This window comes from Nothobranchius furzeri, chromosome 14, assembly GCF_043380555.1.
Source record: "Nothobranchius furzeri strain GRZ-AD chromosome 14, NfurGRZ-RIMD1, whole genome shotgun sequence".
In the NCBI taxonomy this organism is placed as follows: Eukaryota; Metazoa; Chordata; class Actinopteri; order Cyprinodontiformes; family Nothobranchiidae; genus Nothobranchius; species Nothobranchius furzeri.
Window position 1 is genome coordinate 49,985,217 of NC_091754.1, and position 25,890 is coordinate 50,011,106.

Here is a 25,890-nt window from a genome sequence, read left to right on the forward strand (position 1 = left end):
TTTTTTTAAGCTTTTTTCACTTTTTGAGCATTTGTTATTATGCGTAACCATGGCAACAAGCTGGTTTACAATCAGGAGCAGCTGATTAACATTGGAAAGGCTGAAATAATACCTCATTTGAAGCCACAAATCCCAAATGAGCTCAAACGCAAGAAGCATGGGTGCAGAGCGGGAGCAAAACGGAGACAGAGAAAGAGGAAATTCAAACCATCTCTTCCATCAATCATAATGGGCAATGTGAGATCACTGGCCAACAAGATGAATGAACTCCAAGCCCTTTCAAGGACTCAGCCAGAGTATCGGCAGTTTCGGAACCACTGGAGGAGAGAATCAAGAAAATTATGGACAACCCTGAGCATTCTCTTCACAAGACTGTCCGACAACGGAAGTGTCTTCAGTCAGATTCTTCTTCAGTTTCGCTGCAACACTGACCGCTACTTGAGATCCTTTCTGCCAACAGCCATTAATTTACAATAACTCTTTGATGATTTGATTATTATTATTATCCTGAGCTACTACAGCAATCAATTTCCCTCTGGGATTAATAAAGTATTTTTGAATTGAATTGAATACATACATACATGTATGTATGTATATACATATATATATATATATATATATATATATATATATATATATATGCATACACATACATACAAACATACATGAGGACAACACTGAGACATCCTCAGAAAGTGCCAGCAACGACTCTTACCTCCTGAGGAAGTTGAATTCATTTGGAGTCAGGAAGGACATTTTACTGACTTTCTATTATTCTTTTATAGAGAGTGTTATCACATTTTTCATCCCCTGTTGGTCTTATTCTGTCAGCCTGAAGTATAGAAACCGTCTACAAAGCACAGTCAAGGTGTGCTCTCGGATCATTGGAGTACCACTGCAAAACTTAACTTCTCAATGTAACCAGCATACAGGAAGTTTAGCACAGAAAATCATTAAAGACCCATCACATCATAATGTTTTCGAGTGGCTGCCCTCCAAACGCCGACTTCGATGTCCGTGCTGTAAAACACAGAGAAGTTCCTTTGTTCCCAGAGCTGTGCTTCTTCTTAATTCTTAGTGCCGATAGGGGGCGTGTGCATTACTTGTATGTGTGCGTGCATGTAGTTACGTGTGTGTGTGTGTGTGTGTGTGTGTGCGTGCGCCAAAGGTTTACTCATTGTTGGTCATTCACATGTGAGGTTATGACATGAATGCGTACAGTGGGGCAAAAAAGTATTTAGTCAGCCACCAATTGTGCAAGTTCTCCCTCTTAAAATGATGACAGAGGTCAGTCATTTACATCATAAGTACACTTCAACTGTGAGAGACAGAATGTGAAAAATAATCCATGAATTCACATGGCAGGATTTTTAAAGAATTTATTTGTAAATCAGGGTGGAAAATAAGTATTTGGTCACTAACAAAAATTCAACTCAATACTTTGTTACATAACCTTTGTTGGCAATAACAGAGGTCAAACGATTACTATAGGTCTTTACCAGGTTTGCACACACAGTAGCTGGTATTTTGGCCCATTCCTCCATGCAGATCTTCTCGAGAGCAGTGATGTTTTGGGGCTGTCGCCGAGCAACATGGACTTTCAACTCCCTCCACAGATTTTCTATGGGGTTGAGGTCTGGAGACTGGCTAGGCCACTCCAGGAATTTCAAATGCTTCTTACGGAGCCACTCCTTTGTTGCCCGGGCGGTGTGTTTGGAATCATTGTCGTGTTGGAAGACCCAGCCACGTTTCATCTTCAAAGCTCTCACTGATGGAAGGAGGTTTTGGCTCAGAATCTCACGATACATGGCCCCATTCATTCCTTCCTTAACACGGATCAGTCGTCCTGTCCCCTTAGCAGAAAAACAGCCACAAAGCATGATGTTCCCACCCCCATGCTTCACAGTAGGTATGGTGTTCTTGGGATGCAACTCCGTATTCTTCTTCCTCCAAACACGACAAGTTGAGTTTATACCAAAAAGTTCTACTTTGGTTTCATCTGACCACATGACATTCTCCCAATCCTCTGTTGTATCATCCATGTGCTCTCTGGCAAACTTCAGACGGGCCTGGTCATGCACTGGCTTCAGCAGCAGAACACGTCTGGCACTGCAGGATTTGATTCCCTGCCGTTGTAGTGTGTTCCTGATGGTGACCTTTGTTACTGTGGTCCCAGCTCTCTGCAGGTCATTCACCAGGTCCCCCCGTGTGGTTCTGGGATTCTTGCTCACCGTTCTCATGATCATTTTGACCTTACAGGAAGAGATCTTGCGTGGAGCCCCAGATCGAGGGAGATTATCAGTGGTCTTGCATGTCTTATTTTCTGATAATTGCTCCCACAGTTGATTTTTTCACACCAAGCTGCTTGCCTATTGTAGATTCACTCTTCCCAGTCTGGTGCAGGTCTACAATTCTTTTCATGGTGTCCTTCGAAAGCTCTTTGGTCTTGGCCATAGTGGAGTTTGGAGTCTGACTGTTTGAGGCTGTGGACAGGTGTCTTTTATACAGATAATGAGTTCAAACAGGTGCCATTAATACAGGTAACGAGTGGAGGACAGAAAAGCTTCTTAAAGAAGATGTTACAGGTCTGTGAGAGCCAGAAATTTTCCTTGTTTGAAGTGACCAAATACTTATTTTCCACCCTGATTTACAAATAAATTCTTTAAAAATCCTGCCATGTGAATTCATGGATTTTTTTTCACATTCTGTCTCTCACAGTTGGAAGTGTACCTATGATGTAAATTACTGACCTCTGTCATCATTTTAAGTGGGAGAACTTGCACAATCGGTGGCTGACTAAATACTTTTTTGCCCCACTGTTTATAGGTTTTATGGGTTTTACGAATGTGTAAATTGGTTGGGTTTTTAGAATTGAGAGATTTTAGTGCCGGCTGCTTCACAATGCTGTCTCGAATTGCCCCTCGGGGACTAATAAATTTGTCTTGAGTCTTGAGTCATCTCAACTTTTCATTCCGTCTTCCAGGAACCCGCTTCAGTTTCAGACCTGCTGTAGTCTAGAGTTTTCTAAAGTTTCTGAAGGAGACAAAAAGGTTCAACAGTCAGCTCTGTATGTACATTCAAAACTTTATTATGGAATACAGTGTAGAAAGCGTTTCTCAGTCAATGCAAATGGCCTGCACAGAATTACACAGTGGAAAACAAAAGCAATCAACAGCCCACAGAAGATAAAGAAAACCCTGCTTCCTCTTCTACTCTACTGCCCTCTGTTGGGCATCTACCCAAACCAACGCTTCACTCACTGAATCACCATTATGACCAGTATGAGGTCTCACTGTGTCTATACATGTAGTGTGTTGATGGTGAAGATGGCTGCCTCGCTCTCGGCTCCTGATGCTTAACGCCTACACATCTATACGCCTGCTCCTGCTCCTCGGAGCAGACGGCGGAGAGGGGAGCAGAGATGGAGGAGGGGAGTGGAAATCCATTACATACACAGATTGCCAGGCTGGCTGGCTGGCTACCCATCCAGAACTTTGAGTCATTTCCTCTCCTCCTCTTCCTCCTCCTGCCCCTCAACGCGCCACCTATTCAGTCCTCAGAAAGCAAAGAGAGACGTCTCAGAAAGGGACAGAAAATAACGCACACATGCAGAAACATTCCCAGCATTCCATTCTTCACGACCACAGACCTTCATCAGAACCACGGAGCCATCAGGAGTGAGTTCTGATTTGAAACACAAACGCAGCTTCAGGAAAAAAGTGATTGAAAAAGAGGAAATGAAGCCCAAACCCTCCTGATTAGTGCGTCTTTACAGGTCATCAGAGCAGAGCCCGTCCCTCTACTTCATATTCACCTCGTCCTGCTTTCCACCGTGTGACCATGAGACGATACTAAATGTACAATCTTGCAACGTTGACAATCTACACTGATGTTTTTATTTTTATTTCCTCCAAATCCAGTTGTTGTTGTTGTCATGCACACCACAGAAGAACAGCTAAGACTTCAGCAACATTACACGCAATTTGAAAAATGACTTTACATCACTTGATCTTTTTTTTTTGTCGTTTTTGACCTTTTCTGAAAAAGAAAAATGGAAATGATAGAAACTCTAAAATGAAAACGGCTCGTTGGATTATTTCGTCGTCGTCGTCTGATAGGAGCCTCGTGAGGCCCAACACAGCCCAGCTGTTGTACGAACGCGCCAACAACAGAAGAGAGGATGATGAAGGGAGGGGTGGAGGGGGAGGAGGGGGAGGAAGCGCTCTTACTCCAGTGTAGAAGGTAGTGCAGTTGAGTCTCGTTTACAATACGTCATTATTTTAGAATTTCCCAGGTGACCTGAACCTAACTGAGCCCAGATCAGCGTGTGCTCACGACCTTCCTGATCAGAGGTCAGGCTCTATGGGAAAAACCAGCTCCTACAACCAAACGCTGACCCTGAATCAGTGGAGAACACGCTTCAGCTTCACGGCCCGGAGCGAGGGGGGTGTCTGTACATCAGCAGGCCCAGACCGCAGCGGCGTCCTAAAAACGCAGATCTTTAATAATAATAATTAAAAAGTGAAAAAGCTGGTTTAACCCCGACTACGGTCGCTGACTACTCCAGCCACTAAAGCCGCGCGGCCTCTAGCAGACGTGGGGCGGTAGAGGGGAGGGGTGGGGTGATGTGGGGGAGGGGGGTGATGGTGCATTTATGTGAGCGTGTACATGTGAGACTCCTCAGTTCTGCATCTGCTCAAAGAACTTGTAGGTCGGGTTCTCGTAGCCGTTCTGCTGCATCTTGGACAGGTGGCGCTCTTCGGGAGTGACGGCAGCATCCACCTGGAGGTGGGGGTGGGGAGTGGGGGACAAACACGTAGACATCTGGTGAGGACACACGAGCAGAAATATCTTCTAAAGGGACATTGGATCCATTCTTTAGTAGGTTTCTGTGTAAAAGTCATTAAACATCCCTACAACTCCGAAAGCTCACGAACAGCCTCAGTTTGAAGAAATGGAGTCAATAACCGTTTCCACTGCAGGAGTTCTGGGAAAGTTCTGGGAGGGGGAAATCGAACGAGAGACCTGATGTCCCGGTCCTCTCAGCTGCTGTGTCCATCGTCCCTTTCAGGAATTTGCTGAGACATCTGCTTCGTCAGTCAGTGATGTCACGGATTATTATTATTATTATTATTATTATACACAACACTGATCTGAAATTACTAATAAGTAACAGAATCAATTCAGTTTATCCTATTACAAAAGTTTAGGGAGAAACCTTTATATCATCTAGGACCGGCTAGCGTAGCATCGTCAAAAACACCACAGTCATGAATAATAACACCAAGTTTTACACCGTTGTTATTTCCCCATCACATGAACTTCTAGGCCGAAATCGGCCCGTAGATGCTTAGATTTGTGCTGATGAATAACCACGTCGTGTGAAAATGATCATTTTTATGAAGAAACACCTCAGAAGGACCCAAACAATCCCTTTAAGATAGATCTGACGGACAAATACAGAATATTGTTTATATCTGAGTGTGTGGGAGTGTGTGTGACCATTAGAAAGGTATAAAACAGATTCTGATGCACAGATATTAAATTTTGGACCAATACCAATAATAATATAGCTGTTTTGGATGAAAACCGATATCTGCCGACAGACGTACACACACACACACACACACACACACACACACACACACACACACACACACACACACACACACACACACACACACACACACACACACACACTTGATTACCATCACCCCCACCCCCACCCCCACCCCCTAAAACTGATACGAACAATATCGGTTGTTAACATCGGCCCAGTTTTGCTCATCGGACCGATGTGTTAAAAAACGACGTACATCGGCCGATACAGATATCGACGAGGATTTATCCTGCATCCCTACTTGTGATGTCATTAAACTTGTTTATTTTCAATTCTAAAAAGTCACACAAACACAGGTCAGCTGTTCCTCACCTCGATCACTCCGTGGTGGATGGAGGTGTACTGCTTCTTCCTCAGCATCACAAGGGTGATGACGATAACCGTTGCTATGACGACGCCTCCAACCATCAGGCCGATGATGGCGCCCTTGTTGGAGCCAACATCTTCTGCGAAGAAGACCTGCGGGAGGCGTCAAAGGGCAGGTGGTCATTAGGTGACGCAGAGATCGAAGAACGAGAGTGTTGTTAATGAGATTCAGAATCTGACATGTGACCTTTGACCTGATTCACCATTAAAAAGAAAAAGGTGAAAAATCTGAAACGGACATCTGACTGTGGTAAACCTTCACATGGAAGCTGTGGAGCAGCAAGTGGGTTTCCAGAGAGAATCATATTAGCAGCGGAGTTAAATCCCGACGCACCGACTGCTCGTATGAAATGTGATCTGTAATAAAACGCAGGGATTACCGGATTAAGGCCTAAAGTGGCAGGAAGGAGGTGTGGATTCAGGTTTAGTGCTGCTTTTACAATGTTGAGATTAAAATCTGGGAGTGGAAGAAATAACGAAGACTAAAGCGTGATCAGAGGGCAGCGGCTCTTCTGGGGCGCCACAAAAGTGTGACGCATTCATTACTGCGGTCATCTCTGTGGACTCTTGTCTCCACGGTGACAACCTTGAGGGTTTATCATGAGGACGGAGCGAAGACACGGATTCTCACGTGTGGAGAAGATGTTAAAATCATCTGTGTGCGTGTGATTTGTGTGTGTTTACCAGTTTCTGGTGGTGAACTTCATACTCTGTACTCTGTCTGTCCTCCGTCTCCATCCTCAGCTCAGGAATAGCTTCCATCTTCATTCCAGTCACTAGAGAAGGAAGACATTTTTTAAATTAATTTAAAAAAAGAAAATATCTAGAATACAAGATTCTTTTCCTTCTGCTGCTCCATTACTGCGGTTTCTAATTAAAATGCCCTCTCAGCCCATTTTCATCCATCGATAGATATAGGCCTGAGGTTTATTAAAGGTCAAGGTCCAGAACAACTTACCCTTACAACTAAATGTCCTCGTCAAACCAACATGAGACGGTTTGCGCGTAAAGCCAAGCTTTTGACAGTAAACTGCATCACAGCTCTTGGATAAGTGAGATATTTAAGGTTTAAATTGTCTGGTATCAACATCAGTTAGCTAGCTTGCTAAAGCTAACATGCTATATGATGCTGCCTCAACTAAGACTTGAATCTTAAATGCCATCTTGAACCTGAACTAAAACCACTTAAAATTCAAATGAGTTCAGGTTTAACCAAACCGATAAGTTAAACATATAGAAACACACCCGTTATTGACGGAATGCAGCTAGAGTTAGGGCTGCTCGATTATGGCAAAAACAATAATCACGATTATTGTGACTGAAATTGAGATCTCGATTATTTTAGACGATTTTTCAATTAATGTTGATTTTATTTGTTTTTATTCTGTCATAAAATTGCTCAGGGCACAATCAGGACAAAAATAGATAAGAAACAAGATGATCACCAAAATAACTGCTGATTCCCAGTATAAAAAGACCAATATACTTTTAGCTCATAGTTTATGACCCAAGGGCTATAGACCTTGGTTTAACTCATTTAAGTCTAACCAGTACAGACCCAAATACCAATATCTTGCAAATACTGACAGCAAGAATTATACAGTGGCATTTATAACAAATACATGCAAATAAATTGATGTTCACAAAATTTTGCATATGTATTTAGTCATGTCAAGGTGCTGTAGGAGAGTGCACTAGCACCGTGTCCTCAGAGAGATTAGTTATTATTTATCAGCGTGAGGAAGTTATTTCTATCCGTTTCTACCTTATTTATAAACTATTTATTTACAGGTCCATCAGTTAATGTAATAATTGTCCCAACCACAGCTGCACCCCCACCCCCCAACCCAGTCTCACAGCAATCAGGGGCAAGCTGCACGTGTGTTTAGCACGCCGCACGCGCACATTTAGCTGTTTTTATCGACTCAGGAGCCCGCAGGTACGGTGTGTGTCACTCACTCTGGTTACTCCAACAGGGAGCCGGCTCTGAGAGCCGTTTCTGTAGCGACCGACACATCACTACATCATTCTCTTTCCTAATGTCCTGAAGAATGGTCCGGAGAGCAAGCAGAGTGCTTAGCTAACCTGCAGGAAACGTCAACGACAGTTATCCAGAAAGTAGCTAAGGGTTACCAGAGATGTTGCTGAGATGTTCGCCAAGTACTTTTAGGATTAAAAAAGTCAAGAAGGGGGTCTGAAAAGCTGCTAGAAATAGCGTCAAAGTCGCTAAGTTGGCAACACTGTGGGAGGAGCGCTTCATTTGCAACTCAGGGCAGCGCAAGTGGGAGGAGCAAATAATCGGCTTGTTTTGTTTTTATAATCGTTCAAAACTCAGATCGTAATTGGGATTAAAATTCGATTAATTGAGCAGCCCTAGCTAGAGTACATTTTATCCTGACATTAATTGTTTTGATTCAAACTGGTGGAACCACCACAGGGGGTAAACACACATTTACACCCAACAGAATGGCAAATATAAATAAACACATCTGGGTGAATGTTTGGGATAAGTGGGACGAACCTGGTCGTGTGGGAACGTCTCGGTCAGGATTGGGAAGAGTGTCCATCAGCTCAACTGGAAGAAAATAACAATTCACGTGTAAAACAAACCTGTGCAAAGACTACAAAAGGGGACGGTAAGCAGCGAGTACCTTGGTTGAAGCTCTCAGGGTGGTTAAAGCCGACCCCTCCCAGCATGTCTTCCTGGGGCAAAAGGTCGGTCTGGCCGTCTCCGAGCTCCTGGTCGGGCATCAGGGCGTCGTTTCCGTAGCTCACCCTCACATCTGTCTGCAGGTTGGCCAGCTGCTGGGCCATCTCGGCCTGCTCTCTCTGCAGGAGCTCTGCAACAAGGGAAGGAGGAGAATTTAAATTCAAATGTCTTTATTTAAAAAAATAATAATAATAAAAAAGAAGTTTCTAAATAACCCAGACACCTCACAGATACTGAATCATACATTATTTGTCTTGTGTGTGTTTTGTTGGGCAGGACAGAACGTGAGTCTCACAGACAGAAACAGATGGTTGGATGACGCACACAACGCTGATAAACTCACAAACCCACAAAAACCTTGCAAATGCAAGAGATAGAGGGAGAGAAGGGAGTTTATCTTCTCAGCAAACCATTTTATTTGACTCTGGACAAAAGAATTAGGCCAAACGGCTCTAATATCCTTATCAGGAAGGGGAAAAAAAGCTTTTTCTCGGGGCTTGAATTCAAAACATTTAATCCTTTTGTTGCACGTAACCCAATCCAGGCAGTGAGTTTTTCACACCCTTTACCTCGCATTTAGGTCAGCAGTTAGTGTGGATGAGGGGCTCGTAGCTATGAAATATGGTTTATGTATTTTATTCATGCACTTCTATCCATGACAGCTGCAGTTTCAGTGGAAACCTCCTTCAACCAAGTCTCATTTTCTTGTCTGTGGTTTCGTGTTTGTGTGGATTTTTCCAATAGTTACACCCCTCTGTAACCTTTAACACGTTTGCTGTGACCTGAGGCATAAACATGTTTTAATAAAAAATAAATAAAAAGTAAGTCTTGATTTCTATTCAGTTTCTATGTTGAGATATTGTTTTATAGATTGGGGGCTCGTCCGGGATCTAACCTGAATTCTTACATCTAAACCAGAAAATCACCTATAGACATTTGCTTCTTGAACTAAACAAAATTCAACCTCACCAACTTGGTCCTGGATATCATCAGCTACTCCAGGAACTTTGTAGAGAAGTCCCAGAGACTGGTTCATTCGCTCCTCGATAACGCGCAGGTGGGTGAGCACCTAAAGGAAAAAAAAAAAAAAACTGGTTCAGCCTTTCTGTTTTAAATTAGGGTAACGTACCCAGTTTTTTATTGTTTTATTTAAAACCGCATAAAGAGACTAGTGATACCTGAGGTCTGATCTGAGCTGCCTTCTTGGGATCCACCATGCGAACATGTTCAAAATGTTTGAGAGTGTGCTGCCGGTCCTTCTGCTCAGAACGCACATACTTCTTCAACAGGCTGAAGACGTGACGGGGCTGTAAAAGACACAGAAAGTCATTAAAACATACTTTGCAACTTTTTCATTTTTTTTAAGTCATTTTCTTGACCATGTGCCAAAATGACCCTTCACATGGTTAATGAAAAGTCACTCGCACCCCACCACCATATCGCACTTGCAACTTCAGAGTGCCGTTCCGGTCTCTGTTGGACTAAATAAAAAGGAGCTGACATACTGGCACTTGAGTCTGCTTCCAGCATGTTTTAGATCACGAACAGAGCTGATTTGTTCGATTTAGTGATGAACTGCTCCTGTAGAAACTAATGAAGGCCAAGGACACATTTGGGCAGTTAGATTAGGGTGTTAAAAAGATTAATGCAAAGCAAAGAGATGCGTTTCACTTTTGGGTTTACTAAACTGACACTAGGGGGTGCTACAAGCAAGCCAAACTGCCCAGTATCCCTTTAAAACAGGGATTTGGTGGGTATTAGAAATTAAGATCTAGACTTTATTGGTATATCAGATATTGGTAAAAAGCCAGAATCAATCACTATTACAAATTTACATTTTCTGTAAAACTATACAGGTGAAACTATAAAAATGAGAATGTGGTGCTAAAGTCCATTTATTTATGAATCCAGCTTAGACTGAGAGACCATCTAAAGGCTCAGGAACCCTTAGCACATTCTGGATTCATCAGCTGATTAAGAGTGTGACACTGAGTCTAGAATATTGAATCTCAATTTTGTAACTGTTTGAGATTTTGAATGTGGGGTTTTCATAAACCGTAAGCCATAATCATCACAATTAGAACAAAGGTAACGAGTCTATCTCATAATAGTTTCACCTTCTAAAATAAACTTTTGCACCAAAGAGTGGGAACATTTCAGCGTACCCTGGGTGGGTCCTGCTGTAGAGAGGTCAGGTAGCTCTCCAAAGCCAAGCGGCGGCGGTCGTTGAGCAGGGCCTCCACCCGCGCCATGTGGGTCTCCACCAGCTGCTGACGCTCGCTGGCGGCTTCCTGCTCCAGCGCCTCCACCTTCTGCTGGAAACGCTGAGGGGGATAAAACATGAACATTTAAAGTGGAGGAAACCTACATGGGCGGTTTTATTTTTGTTAGTCGTCTTACTTGGATCACAACCTTCTTGTCGGCACGGGGAAGATTCTTAGCTTCCCTCTCGGCTTCTTCCCATTCCCTCATCACCTGAGGACAAGAGAAGGAAGTCCATTTCGATTAAGGATGAGACGTTTCTACAACGCCTGATGGGGGCATTTTCAGCATTCGTCGACAGTTTCTGTTCCTGTCCGTCTACAGTCAGAGCTGCCTTGTGGCTCTCCTCAGTAACTCTGCTCCACCAAAGTGAACGACAGTGTCCTTAAGGAAGAGGTGAAGTGCCTGTAACTACTCTCTCATAACAAACAGACTTAACTAAACAATAAAGTCCTTCTCAGTGCCATCAAAAGAGTTTTATGGTTCGTGTCTGGTGGGCTGTTTGGACCTCCATTTGAAAGGGAGACGACTCATGAAATTCACCAAGTCTCGGCGGGATCAGTGTTTTCTTTTCAGATAATTACCATCCTGGATCCAAGTACCTGGGACATTCTCTCTCGGTGCTTGGCTTCCAAGCTCTCCTTGGCTTTCTGGAAGTGAGCGTGCTCGTTTTCATCAGCAGGCGTCTCCAGGTAGTGGTCCACTGCATCGGGGGAGCTAGGCGTGGCGGTGGGTACTGAAACAGAGAAGGAGGCGAGGCGGTGAGAAGGTTTTCAGACTCCGCATTCAAATCGGACACTAGGGTTAGTGTGAGTTCAAAACAGAAAGAAAACAAAGGCCGGAAGCCTCCAACAGCACACAAATACCTCAGATGACCCATAATGCTTTGCAGGAAAAGACAAAACCCCTCTGCTGTTATACAACTCCATTCAGAGCCTGAGAGCGCTCCACTGCCAAACTATTTATGCTTTCATCTCAGATACTGCCAGACATAAATTGGATAGGTTATTGCGTGAAGGTTCAATCAGTGGAAATCATCTTTCCTGAACATCTCATCAAACACGACTGGTTGTGCTGTTTGGGCCGTGTGCACGGTTGTGTGGGCATGAAGGTCGCACATCATGTGAAATTGGTTACGTCTGGTGAGCGCGTGACTGCACAAGCCACAAAAACAACTCAGACCCGAGCTCAGGGATTTGTTGGCTTTGGTCCTGTAAAGTATTTTAAAGAGGCAGCGCCGCAATAACAGCAAAGATCAGAAAAGGGTATTCACAGATCCCCGAGTCTAGAGCCGAGCTTGGTGAAATATGGGATGACTGACCTTTGACCTCTGAGGTAATCTAGGATCTGTTTGGTATATTTTTATAAGACCAAGTTCACTCGATATTTTAAACAGTTTGCAGTGGTCTCTCGTATTGCCTGATACTCATCGCTCCTCTGATTGGCTAACAGCAACACGACTACCACTGACGCAGTTTGCTCTGCAACGTTGAAGTTTTATCTCCACAAATAACAAACCTGGAGGAGTTCTGCCGAGTGGTGGAGTTGCTAATGCTAATGGTTAGCTTCTAGTAGTGGAGGCGTGCTCTGCAGTTTCCTGGACGCTAAACCAAAAACAGCCTTCCTGTTGCGAGCCAAGATGGACAAGTCCACTAATGTTAATTTTCAGTGCGACATAGAACTGTCAGGCTTTTCTAATCCAAGCATTCCCTTGTCTATTTTCTGTCAGCAGCTAATGCACAAAATAGGGGTAGGAGACTGTTTTCACATTCAGTCTGCATGTATAAGTCAGAGTGATTGATCGCATTTCAAAAATAAGTAAACACCGGTTTCTCAGGGAACTTTTTTTTAGTTGGAAAGCTTTCTATTTTAAACATTTATCAGAATTAAATGGACTCTGAGTATTGGAGCTCAGTGTCAACTCCAATTCTATTTGTTTATCACATTTTTAGGTTCGTAGTCCTTCTACCTCTTTAACAAGATTAGGACATTCGTCAAAAATCAGGAGGCGGGCTCAAGGACACTCAAGGACCGCCTACAGCATTCAGCATGTCTGATTTGTATTACTGCCGTTGCCCTGGCAGTAGGCCTTTACCTGTTGGATCAGGTAAGATCGACAGTTAAAAGCTAACAAGATGCTAAAATAGGTTTTGGTGAGAAAAATACATCTAAAAGGAAATATTTTATGATTTCAGCAGTACATTTTGTTAGATTGTGGATGTAAGACTTCATGTAGACCAACTATTTTATTTGAATACCTTTTTAGTTTAGGTTTTGTTCCATCGAGCTTCAAATAGCGAGTTAAACATGCTTTAATTTTCAGAGTGTGTTGACGAAAGCAGTTACTGTGTCTAGACTTATAGCTGAATCCTTGATTGGTATTGGAATTACAAGAATCCTACCTTTCTAATGGCGTAAAATATGTACATAAGAGTGTAGCAAAAATAGACGCTGATTTAACTTGGAAGTGTATGAGGTCCAGTCTGCAAGACAAAAATATCACTCTTCCAAAAGCTATTGGTGAAGGGATCGACCTATCATTGAAGTCGATAAATTCTTCCAATCGCCTAACCTCAACCCCCACCGCCTGCATTAGGCTGCAGGAAGGAAATACAGGAAAACGAATGGTCTTCAGGGAAACTTAAGATTGTGGCCCCACCCACTTTGGCTTAAGACCGCCCACCTAGGATCGTGACCACTAAAGGCTGTATTGATTCAGCAGCTAGGAGAGAGTAGAGCACGTCTCAGCTAGTAGAAGCTAACAATTAGCACAATGGCAACGCATGTTCAGGTTCAGCACATCAATGTTGCGATTTTTTTGTTAATAGGGAGCCTAAGTCACTTCCGCACCATGGGTCCCTGAAAGAACGAAAAAATGAACGCAAGTCAACGGGGCTAAAACGCAATTTTCTAGTTCGGCTTGTTTTGTGCCATGGATTTCACATATGATGTCTGTAATTTTAAAGACACATTTTGATACCAAGAACGCGCTTATTTTCGAACAGGGGAAAACGCTATTTTAAGTTTTGTGTGAAAATAAGTACAGGACTACAAATGCACTTCACAAAAGTGGCGTCATCGAACCAGACACGGAGAAAACTGAGGGAAAAGGGCTGTAAATTCTGCAAACTTCCACAGGAGGAAAGAACCACCATAAATCTAGTCATTTGGTGAGTAGCAGCTACGCTAGGGGAAAGGAGATTATGTGGTGACATCACATATGCGATGTACTGATTTCTAGTCAGTGGTCATGCCAATTGTGAACTTTTACAAGCTGATAAATCTCAAAGTACGTGACTGGCGTGGTCGAAAACACCCGTTATTACTTTTCATTTAAAGTGCAGTACAACACATGAGTGATCCAGGGCGTAAGGCAAAGCGGATGAGAAAATAGCCTTTTTAGCTATGTTTCCTTGCATTAATGTTTTCGTTCTTCCGGGGACCCATGATGCGGAAGTGACTTAGGCTCCCTAAGAAGGCAGTGTTAAAGTTGTGTCAATAGCCAATCCGTTGTTTATAAAACAGGCTGGGGGACCAACATTAACCCTGAGAATGTCGTCTAAGAGTCAAGCCTGCCAGGGAATTTCATTAAAACTTAACCGGAACGATCCACATCTTAAACCATAAAAGGAGCTTTTTCAATAAAAGCTTTCCAATTTTTGTTGGCAAAGTACTCCTGTTGTTGACGGACGTGAAGGGAACGATGATGAAAGCGCTTCATGAGAACAAGCTTTCGGAAAACCTTCCATTAACTGGACCAGAAGTGAATGAACATAACATTAGACCAAGACAACACCTGCCCAAAAAGACACATGGCATTTACTTAGCTGATAAGTGAGTCTTTTATGTGCTTCGTATTTAAAAGAAAACCAAAATGTCAGCTGTTAATTGACCATGCATGCAAACACAGTGAGTGCTTTGCTCCAGGGCTTTCTCCCTCCACTAACCAGCAGAAAAACACAAACGTGGGGACATTTCAGGGGTCAAATTATAAATACCTGAAGAGCAAAACCACAGATTTACAGGCTGAAATGATAACTAAACATCAGAGATCTTTCTCCCAAGGCAAGGATGAGAGAAAATAAGCTCCAAAACTTCATTCAGCTCATTTTACAACTAAATATTCACGTCCTACTCAAAGCTACAGCTAGCCTCGCAAGCCAGACTATATATGTGAATAAACGTTGCAAAGCAAGAATTTGGTCTAGTTCACCAATTCCAAATTCCCCAGATTATCCAAAATTACTGATATGAAAGTTTGCAATATTGTAATAATGGGATGTTCTTCACATTTCAAATGTAAATTACAATTAAGACTATTTGATCTGAACTTTGCAAATAAAAGGAACCATTAAGAGGAACGCAGAAGCAAGCCTGCAACATGTCAAAGACACAGAAATGACGAGCGTCGAAGCGTGGGTTACTGTAAAGAATCGTGTCTGCCCGGGTGACTTTACAGCTCATAGTCACGCTAATGTAAGACGATTAGCTGGAATCACAGGAATGAACGCTGTTTAGCCCGACTGCTCTATAGGGCAGCAACCGCGCAGCCATGGCAACACAAAAGATCACCTTCAGCCTTCGAAGCAGAACGAGAGCACCGGGTATTGGAGAATTTGCCCTTTCTGGTGTCCAGATTGAATACAGAAATCCGGTTCCTACGATCATTTGGACATTCAGTTTCTTTGTCAAATGTTTACTTTGTGTTTATGAATCACTCAAACTAACACTAAAAGGGCAGCAATATTAAAATGTCATCTAATATAAGACTACCAGTTTTTGCTCTTTCTTTACGAAACCCAACAACCATGGATGGAGACGCCAGCGTCATCCTCCACAGGCCTCTTCGTCCCTGATGAAAAACACCGGTGCTCTCCTAAAAACAAGCCCTTTGGTCACAGCGAAGACTTAGGTCTTCGCTGTGACCAAAGGGCTTGTAGTTACGTAGATAAGGCATCACAAACCTGCGCTGGTCTTTTATTTTGAAATTTTGCGGATGCTTTACTCTGATACGAGTGACTTCCCGTTTGGCTATACAGTGGACCAGGGCTGGTCTCCAGCATGTTTTAGTGGTTCTCTGCTCCAACACACTAGATCCAGTGGTTGAATCACCTGTGCAGCAGCTCATCAGGCTCTGCAGAAGCCTGTTGATCACCTGCTGATTGAAACCAGGTGTGTTCATGCAGGGTTAAAACTAAAACGTGCTGGATACTGGCCCTCGAGGCCTGGGATTGAATAGCCCTGCTGTAGACTATACCGGATCCTATCCTATAAGTTTTAGCTAGCTTAGAGGCCTAAAATGGCCCCAAAACTCCAAATCTTCATCTTGGCTTTATCGTTTTGAACAAAGACTTCTATAACAGGTCTCCGGCAGGTTTCAAACCCGGGGGATGGGTGATAAAAGCACATTATATGACATGTAAGTAGAAATTAGTCTATTTTTGACACCTTGGTGAAAATGTTAAAAAAGGACAAAGAGAAAGTGCAGACGAGGTTCAAAAGACTGACGGAAAAAAGCAGCAGAGCTGGGAGTAATTACCTGTTAGCCAGGAATGTAGCCAACAGGCAGAGGAGAGAAAACACTCAAGTGTCAGAGAGACGGCAGGTTAGGGCCGTCGGCAGGACTTACTGACGCTGCGGCAGACAGCCAGGCAGTACTCCTCTGACTCAAAGTTATTCCTGTTGCCTCCACAGCCGCCGTAGATAAACTGAACACAGCGGCCCTCCTGTCGGTCAAAGAACCAGCGGGACAGCATGGCCCGACACGGTCCAGTCTCAGCGTTGGCCCAGCACACATCTTGGAAAACACATCCACACACGTGTCATTCAAAACAGTCCACCCCTAACCCTCCACACCTCCTCCAACACTGTCTTTTCATCAGAACATGGAAAAAAAGTGTTTTGAACATCATCGACTTATCGGCTGCATTTGACACTGTCAACCATGGCTTCCTTTTGTCCACACACTCTAGCATGGGCATCACAGAGAAGACACGCCTGGTTTGAATCATACCTCACAGGACGATCATTCAGTGTATCTTGGCTTGGACAATCCTCCACTGTGCACCATCTTGCCACAGGAGTCCCCCAGGGCTCTGTACTAGGACCTCTTCTCTTTGCCATATACACCACCTCACTGGGTGAGATCATTCGATCACATGGCTTCTCCTACCACTGCTATGCAGACGACACCCAGCTCTATCTGTCATTTCCACCGGACGACCACACTGTCTCTGCACGAATATCAAACTGTCTCTCTGACATAGCAAAATGGATGAAATCCCACCATCTCCAACTCAACCTCTCTAAAACTGAACTACTTGTCATCCCAGCAAAACCATCCATACAGCACAATATCTCAATCCAAAATGACTTCCTATCTCTGGCTCCTTCAAAGGCAGCTCGAAATTTGGGTGTTGTGATTGATGAACACCTGACCTTTAAAGATCATGTCGCCTCTGTTGCCCGTTCATGCCGCTTTGCGCTGTATAACATACGAAAGATCAGACCATACCTAACACAACATGCCACCCAGCTCCTGGTGCAATCTACTGTCATCTCCCCCCTCGACTACTGCAATGCCCTTCTAACTGGTCTTCCAGGCTGTACTGTGAGACCTCTTCAAATGGTCCAGAACGCAGCGGCGCGTCTGGTCTTCAATCAGCCAAAAAGAGCACACGTCACTGCTCTGTTCATTGAGCTTCACTGGCTACCGCTAGCTGCACGCATCAAATTCAAATTGCTAACACTAGCATACAAAGTCCGAGATCTACCTGAATCCTCTTGCAAAGGCTTAAGTCTCGGCCCGACCGCTCCGGTCATCACAAGATCATCGGCTAGCAGTGTCTACACCACGCTCAGGACAATCCAGACTCTTCTCATGCATCATTCCACAAATGTGGAATGACCTACCAAGCACTACCAGAACAGGGGCTTCCTTTCCGACTTTCAAGAAACTCCTGAAGACCCTGCTCTTCAGAGAGCATCTTCTAAACTAGCACCCTCCCTGCACCCGTCCTCCCCTCTACCGTCCACTCCTTTGTTCCCTCCTCTCCATGATTCATCATGCTGGCTCACTGCCACCTACGACTGACTGGAAATTGTTTGTTGTTGTTGTTATTGTTGTTGTTAGCCTCAAGGGCAACATGCAGATTATAACTTCTAAGTCGCTTTGGACAAAAGCGTCTGCTAAATACATAAACATAAACATCATCGATGCTGCGTGTAATTGGACCTCTGACTAACTGAAGACTGAAATTGAAAAGAAAAAAAAAAGGCAGTGTTGGTTTGACTAATTCTAACTCTAATGGGACGTGGCTAATGAAAGCCGCCCGATGATAAATGAGCCCGATGACAGCTGAAAATGAATTTGAGGAGCGCCGGGTTCAGCAAAGCTGAGAAATGATTGGAATAGTGTGTGTTCTGCGTGTTGTCCTAGAAAAGCTCACATTCATCTACAGACCAATGACTGATGACAGGAATCCACACGAACCCACCTCTAACCACTTCCTCCACAGATTCCGTGGTGGTGGTTGTTGTGGTTGTCATGGCAATGCTGGTGGCAGGCTCGTCTGCATCATCGCCGTCATCCAGCATGTCGATGACGTCGTCGTCCCCATCCTCCTCATCCTCCTCCTCCACTTCTTCATCCTCCTCCCCATCCCCGTCCTGGTCGTTGTCTAGCAAGGCCTCTTCGTCGTCGTCGTCGTCCTCCTCCTCCTCCTCCTCCTCTACCACAGTTGGTTTGGCTTCCTCTTGCTGCACCACTGGTTCAGGCTCCCGCACCATACTGGGAGACGTTAAAGAGGAGGAAGATGACATAAAAGCATCTCAGACGACCGGTGTTCTCGTCCTTCTGCGTGAGCTCACCTGTTGTCAGAGTAGTCCGTCTCCACCCCGCCCCACCAGACATCAGAATCATCCGAGTCCTGCTCGGCGCTGTCAGTGTCACGCTCCGCCTCGGTGGGGCAGCACACAAACTCCACCCCTCTGAAACGGTCGATGCCACAGGGCAGCAGCATCCCGTAGTCGTGGAGGTTCATGCTGCGGTCTCCGCAAGACTGAACGGGCACAAAAGCAGAACCGCGCTCATGTAAAACCAATCACTTTGGACTAACGGCGCCGAGTGAACCTTTACCTCTTTGGCGACGGTGTGCCAGTGCAGGTGGCTCTCACACTGGTCCATCCGTTCCTGGTGGAGGAACTTACACTTGTCAGGAACAAGCAGGGCGTCGCTCACAAATTCTCCCACTGGAGCAAAAACAAAAGCAGGGTGAATTCTCTCTCCTGTTGTTGAATCCACACATTTCTGATTAAATCCATCACATGTACCCAGGCAGCGGTAGGGCACCACGATGTGCATGTGATTGTGATTGTGACACTGCTTGCGTCCCTTCTTGCACCAGTTCTGAATGCTGACTGGCTGGTTGGCTTCCACCACGTTGGTGATCTGGAGTTCTGGATACACCTGGAGAGCAGACGTATCGGGAGTGAAGCTCAGTGATTCACCCAAATATTCCTGACTAATCCTCCACCCCCGCTGGGTGTTGGGAGCAGGCGGTATCAGGCGTAACGCAGCTCTTTCAGCATTAAACAGTCACTCACCACATGATCTGAGAACAACTGAATCAGCAATTTGTCAAACTTATGATTCATGACAATGAGTTCACTTTGGTTTAGTCCTTGGAGCTTCACACCTCCAGACATCAGCTACAGCTGCTTCTCCACCAGACAAGGTATGGGTCAGTTCAGTTTTCTAAAAGTGAAACTAATCAATCATGTTGGAAGGACCGTTTTACTGAAGCAGATTTCTTTCTCGTCAGCTTTTATCTTTTTAAAAAGGCTGCAAAGCGACGCAGTCTTTGTTTACAAATGTGAGCAGAGTCCGTGCTGAGCTAATGCTGTAATTCAAAATCGATCTGAAGCCAATAAACAGGAGCGACCCAGAAGATATTTCTGCGTATTTTTATTCAATTCAACTTTATAGAACCCCAAATCACGACAAGAGCCGTCTCAAGGTACTTTGCACAGTAAACATTCCAATACAGGTCAGGTCATTAAGCTAATCACTAAAATGTTTCCTAGATAAGGAACCCAGCAGGTTGCATCGAGTCACTGACTAGTGTCAGAGTCTTTACAGCAATCCTCATACTAAGCAAGCATGCAGCGACAGTGGAGAGGAAAACTCCTGTTTAACAGGAAGAAACCTCCAGAGGATCCTGGCTCAGTATAAGCAGCCATCCGCTACGACTAGGGATGGGTACCTTTGACATTTGAATCGATCCAGTACTAATTCCCGGTACTTACGAATCGATACCGGTACTTAACGGTACCAATTTTCGATACTTTTTGAGTGTTTAATATTTTAATTCTCTTTTATAATTACATGGTATCTGCAGGTTTATGGGAGCCAAATTTAAGACATTTTAAGACCCTTTTTAAGGCCACTTAGACCAAATTTAAGCTATTTTTAAAAATAAAATTTAAGCTATAATTTCCAGCTATTGCCTGGAACCGGTGCTAACCACGTCACAAACGTGGGATTAGCCAATTAAACTTGCACTTCCCCATGGTGCAAGCTCCCACTAGCTTAACCAGCTAATGTGCTCATCTAAAAATAGCCCCCTTTCACAACCAACTGAATGTGTACGGTTCCGCTTATGCCAATATCGTACAAAAAAAACGCTGAACGCTAACGAGAAACTCACAAAAATTTTATAGAAATGAAACAATCCTGTTTATTGGGTCTTTGGTCATTTAAGACCTTTGTAAACTCTATTTAAGGATTATTTGTCATTTTTAAGGATTTTTGAGGCCTTAAATTTGGAAAAGCAAATTTAAGACTTAAGACTTTTTAAGGATCTGTAATTAGATATATAGTTTTCTCAATATATAACCATATTTGATAAATATCACGATAAATAACATACAACTGTTTGTATTAACATCGTCCTTGTAGTTTTATGAGCTGATAATTAAACTGAAGCAAACATCTTTACTGTGAACTAAATTTACTATGTATCTTCATTCCTTTTACCGTCCTTTTTCAATTGATTTTTCCTACTGGGAAGTTAGAATTTCGAGGAGAAAGCGAACGCACCATTAGATGATAACAACGGTGACATAGGAAGCTAACATATCAAGCTACGTTATCTTAAACAGTTTATTTAACTGCTGGAGCAGATTAAAACGATGATGCCTCACACTTAGATCGTTGTCGCTGGTTTCATCTTCACCCAATCACCCGTCGCATTTAGTAAAGTGAAGCCAAACTTTAGTGCGCGTTCATGTTCTTCTAGTCGGAATTTCGGAGTTCCGAGGAGAAAGCGAACGCACCATTAGTGAAACGGAAGCTAACAAATCAAGCTAACGTTATCTTACATTTTATTTACCTACCGGAGCAGATTAAGATGAGGATGTCTCACTTAGATCGTTGTTGCTGGTTTCATCATCACCCAGTTACCCAACACATTTAGTGAAGTGGACCCAATCTTTAGCATTCATTCTTTCTACCATGCTGCTCTGTTTACAACTCGCTCGCAGCGACCGATGGCATAACGCTCTTGCGCATGCGCAGCTGTCTAGGCAAGTTCTTGTTGTGAAGGACGGGTACCGAAACGAGGCACCGTTTGAAATGAAGTGAACCGGTGCTCGGCCGGTACTATGGAATTTGGTCGGTACCTTAAAAAGTACCGAATTCGGTACCCATCCCTAGCTACGACTCACTGGAGATGGAGAAGACAGACACGTTGTCACTTTAACTGTTTTAGTGATTGTGGGTAAAAATCCCTGAAGAAATGAAGGTTGTGGAATATTCTAGTCTAGCTGCTTTTTGATTGGCTGATCAGCTGGTTGGAAGAGAAGGCTATGCTGAGCTAACAATGCTAACAGTGAAAGGAAAACAAATAATCGGCTCTAAAATTATCTCAATTACCAACAACTCTTTTCTCATCATCTAGAATCTTCTGACACTGAGCCGTGGCCTTCACTGAACAGTAGTGGAAAAAGTCACTAGTGTGTTCAGAAAAAAAGGGCTGCAGTACCCAAATGTGACCACAGGATGTCCTTACTTCATTCTTACACATTGTACCTTACAGGACTTAGCTAAGACGTCAGCATATCGCAACAGTTTCTGTAGGAAGTGATGTCACTGATCTGTGCCAAAAGGCCCAGGGTCATTAATAACAAAGAGACTTTATTTTGTCCAAGTACACCGCATTTTAAGATGTTTGGGGGAATGCGTTGTAAGAGTGGCTGTGTGATGTAAAAAGCAGCATTCAAGTAACCAATTAAACGCAGTTTTTCCCAACACTCTGTAGGAGGCCATAAAACAGCGTGAATTATGGCGTTGAGTGGATTTTTGGCGTGTTCGTCAGCATTGGGAGTTTAGAAACGTCCATTCCATTTCACCAGCAACTCATCCAATTTTAAAAATGCCGGTTATTTGGCGATGTCTACCGATGTCATGTCCTAAAGACCAATGAGCGTGAGTTAGATACAAGACCCGCCCACAGACTCCACTGGGTCATACCAGAGTACCTAACCAAGATCAGGTACTCGTCTGATTCCTGAAACGGCTTAGAAAGCGGTCTTCTCGGGCCGGCCCGGTGAAATGGAGTCACGGGGAAACCGTGAAAATCAATTTACCTGGAAGTTGTGACAGAAGAAACGGGCCTCTTGCTTTCTCCGCCCTTACAACGTTTGACATGAATGTATTTCACTCGTCTTTATCTTCATGGTCCATGAGCCTTTGCACATCTGCCTCCTCCTCTCTCCTTCCTTTATGCTCACAGCCTTGTTGCTTCCTTGTCACGTTTATCTTTATCAAATCATCTCGTGTTGTGCCTCAAGGGAGGAACTCTCCCAGTCTGCTTCTGTTTGGGTTTCTGATATTGGATATTCAGATTCAGCTTGAAGCCCTGGCGAGTGTTCGTTTACCCTTCTCTAGATTCGTTATCAGTTCCAACTTTCCTGACCTTCTATTCTCTACAGGTTTATTCATCGAAACTGTAGGATTTTTCTAGCTAAACAAGGGTTTTGTGTTTGGTTTCCTTTAATTACAAGTCGACCACGGCTGTGAAAATAACGTCACACGGTCTTAAGCAGCTTGTTTACCGAGCAGCGCTCTGGCATCACATCCTGTTGCTAAATTGGGGATTTTGAGGACCAGAAAAAATAAATCTGCTTGCTAAATGTACAGATTTGAGGAGAAACACCTCTTTGTGCCCTTGGTTTCCTATGAAGCTTCATTTAAATTTAGTGCAGTTGTTCAGAAATCATCACTAATAACTTGCAAAATTCAATAAAAATACTCAATAAAAGTTTAGGACACTTAAGAAAAACAATTATTAAGATTAGAAACTAATTTAAATAGGAAAATTGCATTTTCTGCTCTGCTTTTAGGCGTTTTTACCTCCTGGCAGTACTGCAGGATTCCCTCTTTGGTCCCGATGCAGCTCTTCGTGCCCGAGGGGTCGGACTCCCACTTGCCGCTCTGAACGTTGATGTGCATGTTGAGTTTACCGCAAAACATAGCCACCTGCGGCTCGGCCAGCAGACCCATAGAAACATCGGTGGGGACCTGAAAGAGAGGCAGATTTAATCAGATACGTCAGCGTTTGAGCTGAGAAATGAATCCGAGATCCAATATTTAGTTTTAATATTGTTGACTTGGACTGGACAGTCAGGCTGCGCGGCCAAACTGGACTTCCCTACTGCAGGATGCTCGAGGATAAAAAGAGAAACCAGGCTGTTGATAGGTTATGGCTAATGAGGTACACACTAATCCTGCGTTGTAGTGCATATGCATTTTCCGATTCTCAAGTGCGGAAGTTGACCACGCCCCCTTTGCACGCCCCTTTGATCTGCATCAATGTGGACTAGCTAACTCATGCTAATTGGTCAACGTCATTCAGTACACTTTTACAGACTGCAGAGTCAACAGTAGAAATGTTGAGTAAAAATGAAAAAAATACATTTTTCCTTCTGGTTAGAAAAAAACATTTGGAATATGATAAATGACAAATGACCCGCACTTGTATAGCGCCTCTCAGAGTAAGGACTCCAAAGCGCTTTACACTACAGCGTATCATTCATCCATTCAAACACACATTCACACACTGATGGTGATGAGCTACGATGTAGCCACAGCTGCCCTGGGGCGCACTGACAGAATATTAGTGGAAAATCAAGTCTGCAATATTAGAACCAAATATTCATCATTTCCTCTTTTACCCTAAATGACAATAGTTCATTTTGAAGCCTACTGCACACTGGAAGCATCAGCGGCGTGGAACGGCAGCAGAACGTTGCTGCTTCAAACAGAATCCATTATAATCTATGGAGTGTTTCAAACCGTGGCAATTTTCAGTCGTGTCCCAGAAGCGGCACGCCGCACCGCTAAAGATGGAGTCGGGTTCTTTTTTTTGCCGCAAGACGCTTCTGGGACGCGACAATATCTACGGTTAACACGGGGCTAGACAGGAAAAAGCACAGTTTCAGTATAAAATCTCCAGTAATTTTCAAAATAAAAGCTTTTGCAGCAATGCAATTTCATATTGATTACATCAGTGCAAGTGACCTAACGGCTTATTTACTCCCTGAATCGTGCTTTAATTCTGACATCAAACAATGATATCAAACGTGATTTCCTTCTTTTGGGTTTAATAGCAGACGGCATTAACTGCATGGTGGCGCAGTGGTTAGCACTGTTGCCTCGCAGCACGAGGGTTGCAGGTTCGAAACTCAGCTGCAGCCTTTCTGCGTGGAGTTGCGTGTTCTCCCCATGCATGCGTGGGTTTCCTCCGGGTACTCCGGTTTCCCCCCCACAGATCACAACATGCCCTATAGGTTATAAAATTGTAAGTCGCTTTGGATAAAAGCGTCTGCTAAATAAATAAACATAAACATAGCTCGAGGGATGAAGTGATCTCGTGAGTCGAGTGAGGAGCACAGCGGAGAAGCTGCGTCATGGCCGAGACTCTCCCGGTGTGCACCGAGTGCAGCAATTGTCGCGAGTAAACCTTGCCACCGCGTTCCGCGATGCTGATGCTTCCGGTGTGCAGTAGGGGTAAGACGAGGAATGACACGTATCCATGCTCTGACTGTTAAGATGTAAACAGCAATAAATGCAAAAATTTGTCAAATAATTTTTTTAACTTGTCAAGATTTTAAAAAAAAAGTATCAGAGACCAACATCCCAGCAGGCGTCACAGTCAACGATGCAATGCTCACTGTCTCAATTCGACAATCTGCATACTTGTGTAATAAGCACTCGACTCCTTAAGATTGGTTTATGCTCAACGCGTCGGCGAGGTCCGTATGGCCAAGTTACTTCATTTCTAGGGATGTCCCGTTCCAATATCGATACCGGAGGTAATTCGATGTCGAACTAAAAACAGTGCATCAGGTTATAATGGACAGCATCAAAAATCTTCGATATAAGAGGTCCATTAAGGTTTCCATTTTTGTAACCAACGGGTTAAGAAAAAAAATTGTCATTTGTTTCATACCGTTATTGGCTTTTGTTCTCAGGTTGAGTAATATCACCTATTTCCACACTACAAATAGGTAAAAGTATGTATGATCAGACTGACATTGGTATTGGTCTGTACTGAAGGCTGCAATATCGGTATCGTATCTGAAGTAAAATTGTTGTATCGGGACATCCCTAGTAATTTCCGCCACAACGCCCTCCAATTGGCCTCTGCGCGGCCCCAAGTTTCCATTCCGCGCACTTAGGAAATTTTCTAACCACGCAGACGGCCCTCCACAGAAAAACATGGCGGACTGGCAAGAGCTCGTAATGGCAGAGGTTCGTAAGTACAGACATCTTTATGATTTGGCCCATAAAATCCCTGTGATCAAAATATTAACGGGCGTGACAGTCAGAATAGGAGGACAGTGAAAAAACATTAATTTCTCCTTCTACTAT

At 43.8% G+C, this 25,890-nt stretch overlaps 1 protein-coding gene across 2 annotated transcripts in view; it reads right to left on the minus strand.

Annotated features, from left to right (window-relative positions):
- Nucleotides 1-4,480: 4,480 nt before the first annotated feature.
- appa (amyloid beta (A4) precursor protein a) overlaps nt 4,481-25,890 on the minus strand; it is a 39,450-nt gene continuing 18,040 nt past the window's right edge. The window contains exons 2-17 of one of the 2 annotated variants that reach the window (XM_015952595.3): nt 23,371-23,538; nt 19,290-19,425; nt 19,096-19,208; nt 18,828-19,018; nt 18,455-18,747; nt 16,588-16,755; nt 11,561-11,694; nt 11,097-11,171; nt 10,862-11,020; nt 9,875-10,003; nt 9,666-9,765; nt 8,638-8,826; nt 8,508-8,561; nt 6,671-6,762; nt 5,933-6,079; nt 4,481-4,782 (exon numbers count right to left, since the gene is read on the minus strand). In XM_015952595.3, the coding sequence (XP_015808081.1) occupies nt 4,681-4,782; nt 5,933-6,079; nt 6,671-6,762; nt 8,508-8,561; nt 8,638-8,826; nt 9,666-9,765; nt 9,875-10,003; nt 10,862-11,020; nt 11,097-11,171; nt 11,561-11,694; nt 16,588-16,755; nt 18,455-18,747; nt 18,828-19,018; nt 19,096-19,208; nt 19,290-19,425; nt 23,371-23,538 (2,250 nt within the window). In that variant the 3' untranslated portion in view covers nt 4,481-4,680. The remainder of the gene's footprint in view (nt 4,783-5,932; nt 6,080-6,670; nt 6,763-8,507; nt 8,562-8,637; nt 8,827-9,665; nt 9,766-9,874; nt 10,004-10,861; nt 11,021-11,096; nt 11,172-11,560; nt 11,695-16,587; nt 16,756-18,454; nt 18,748-18,827; nt 19,019-19,095; nt 19,209-19,289; nt 19,426-23,370; nt 23,539-25,890) is intronic. The other variant, XM_015952596.3, reaches the window with a different exon arrangement.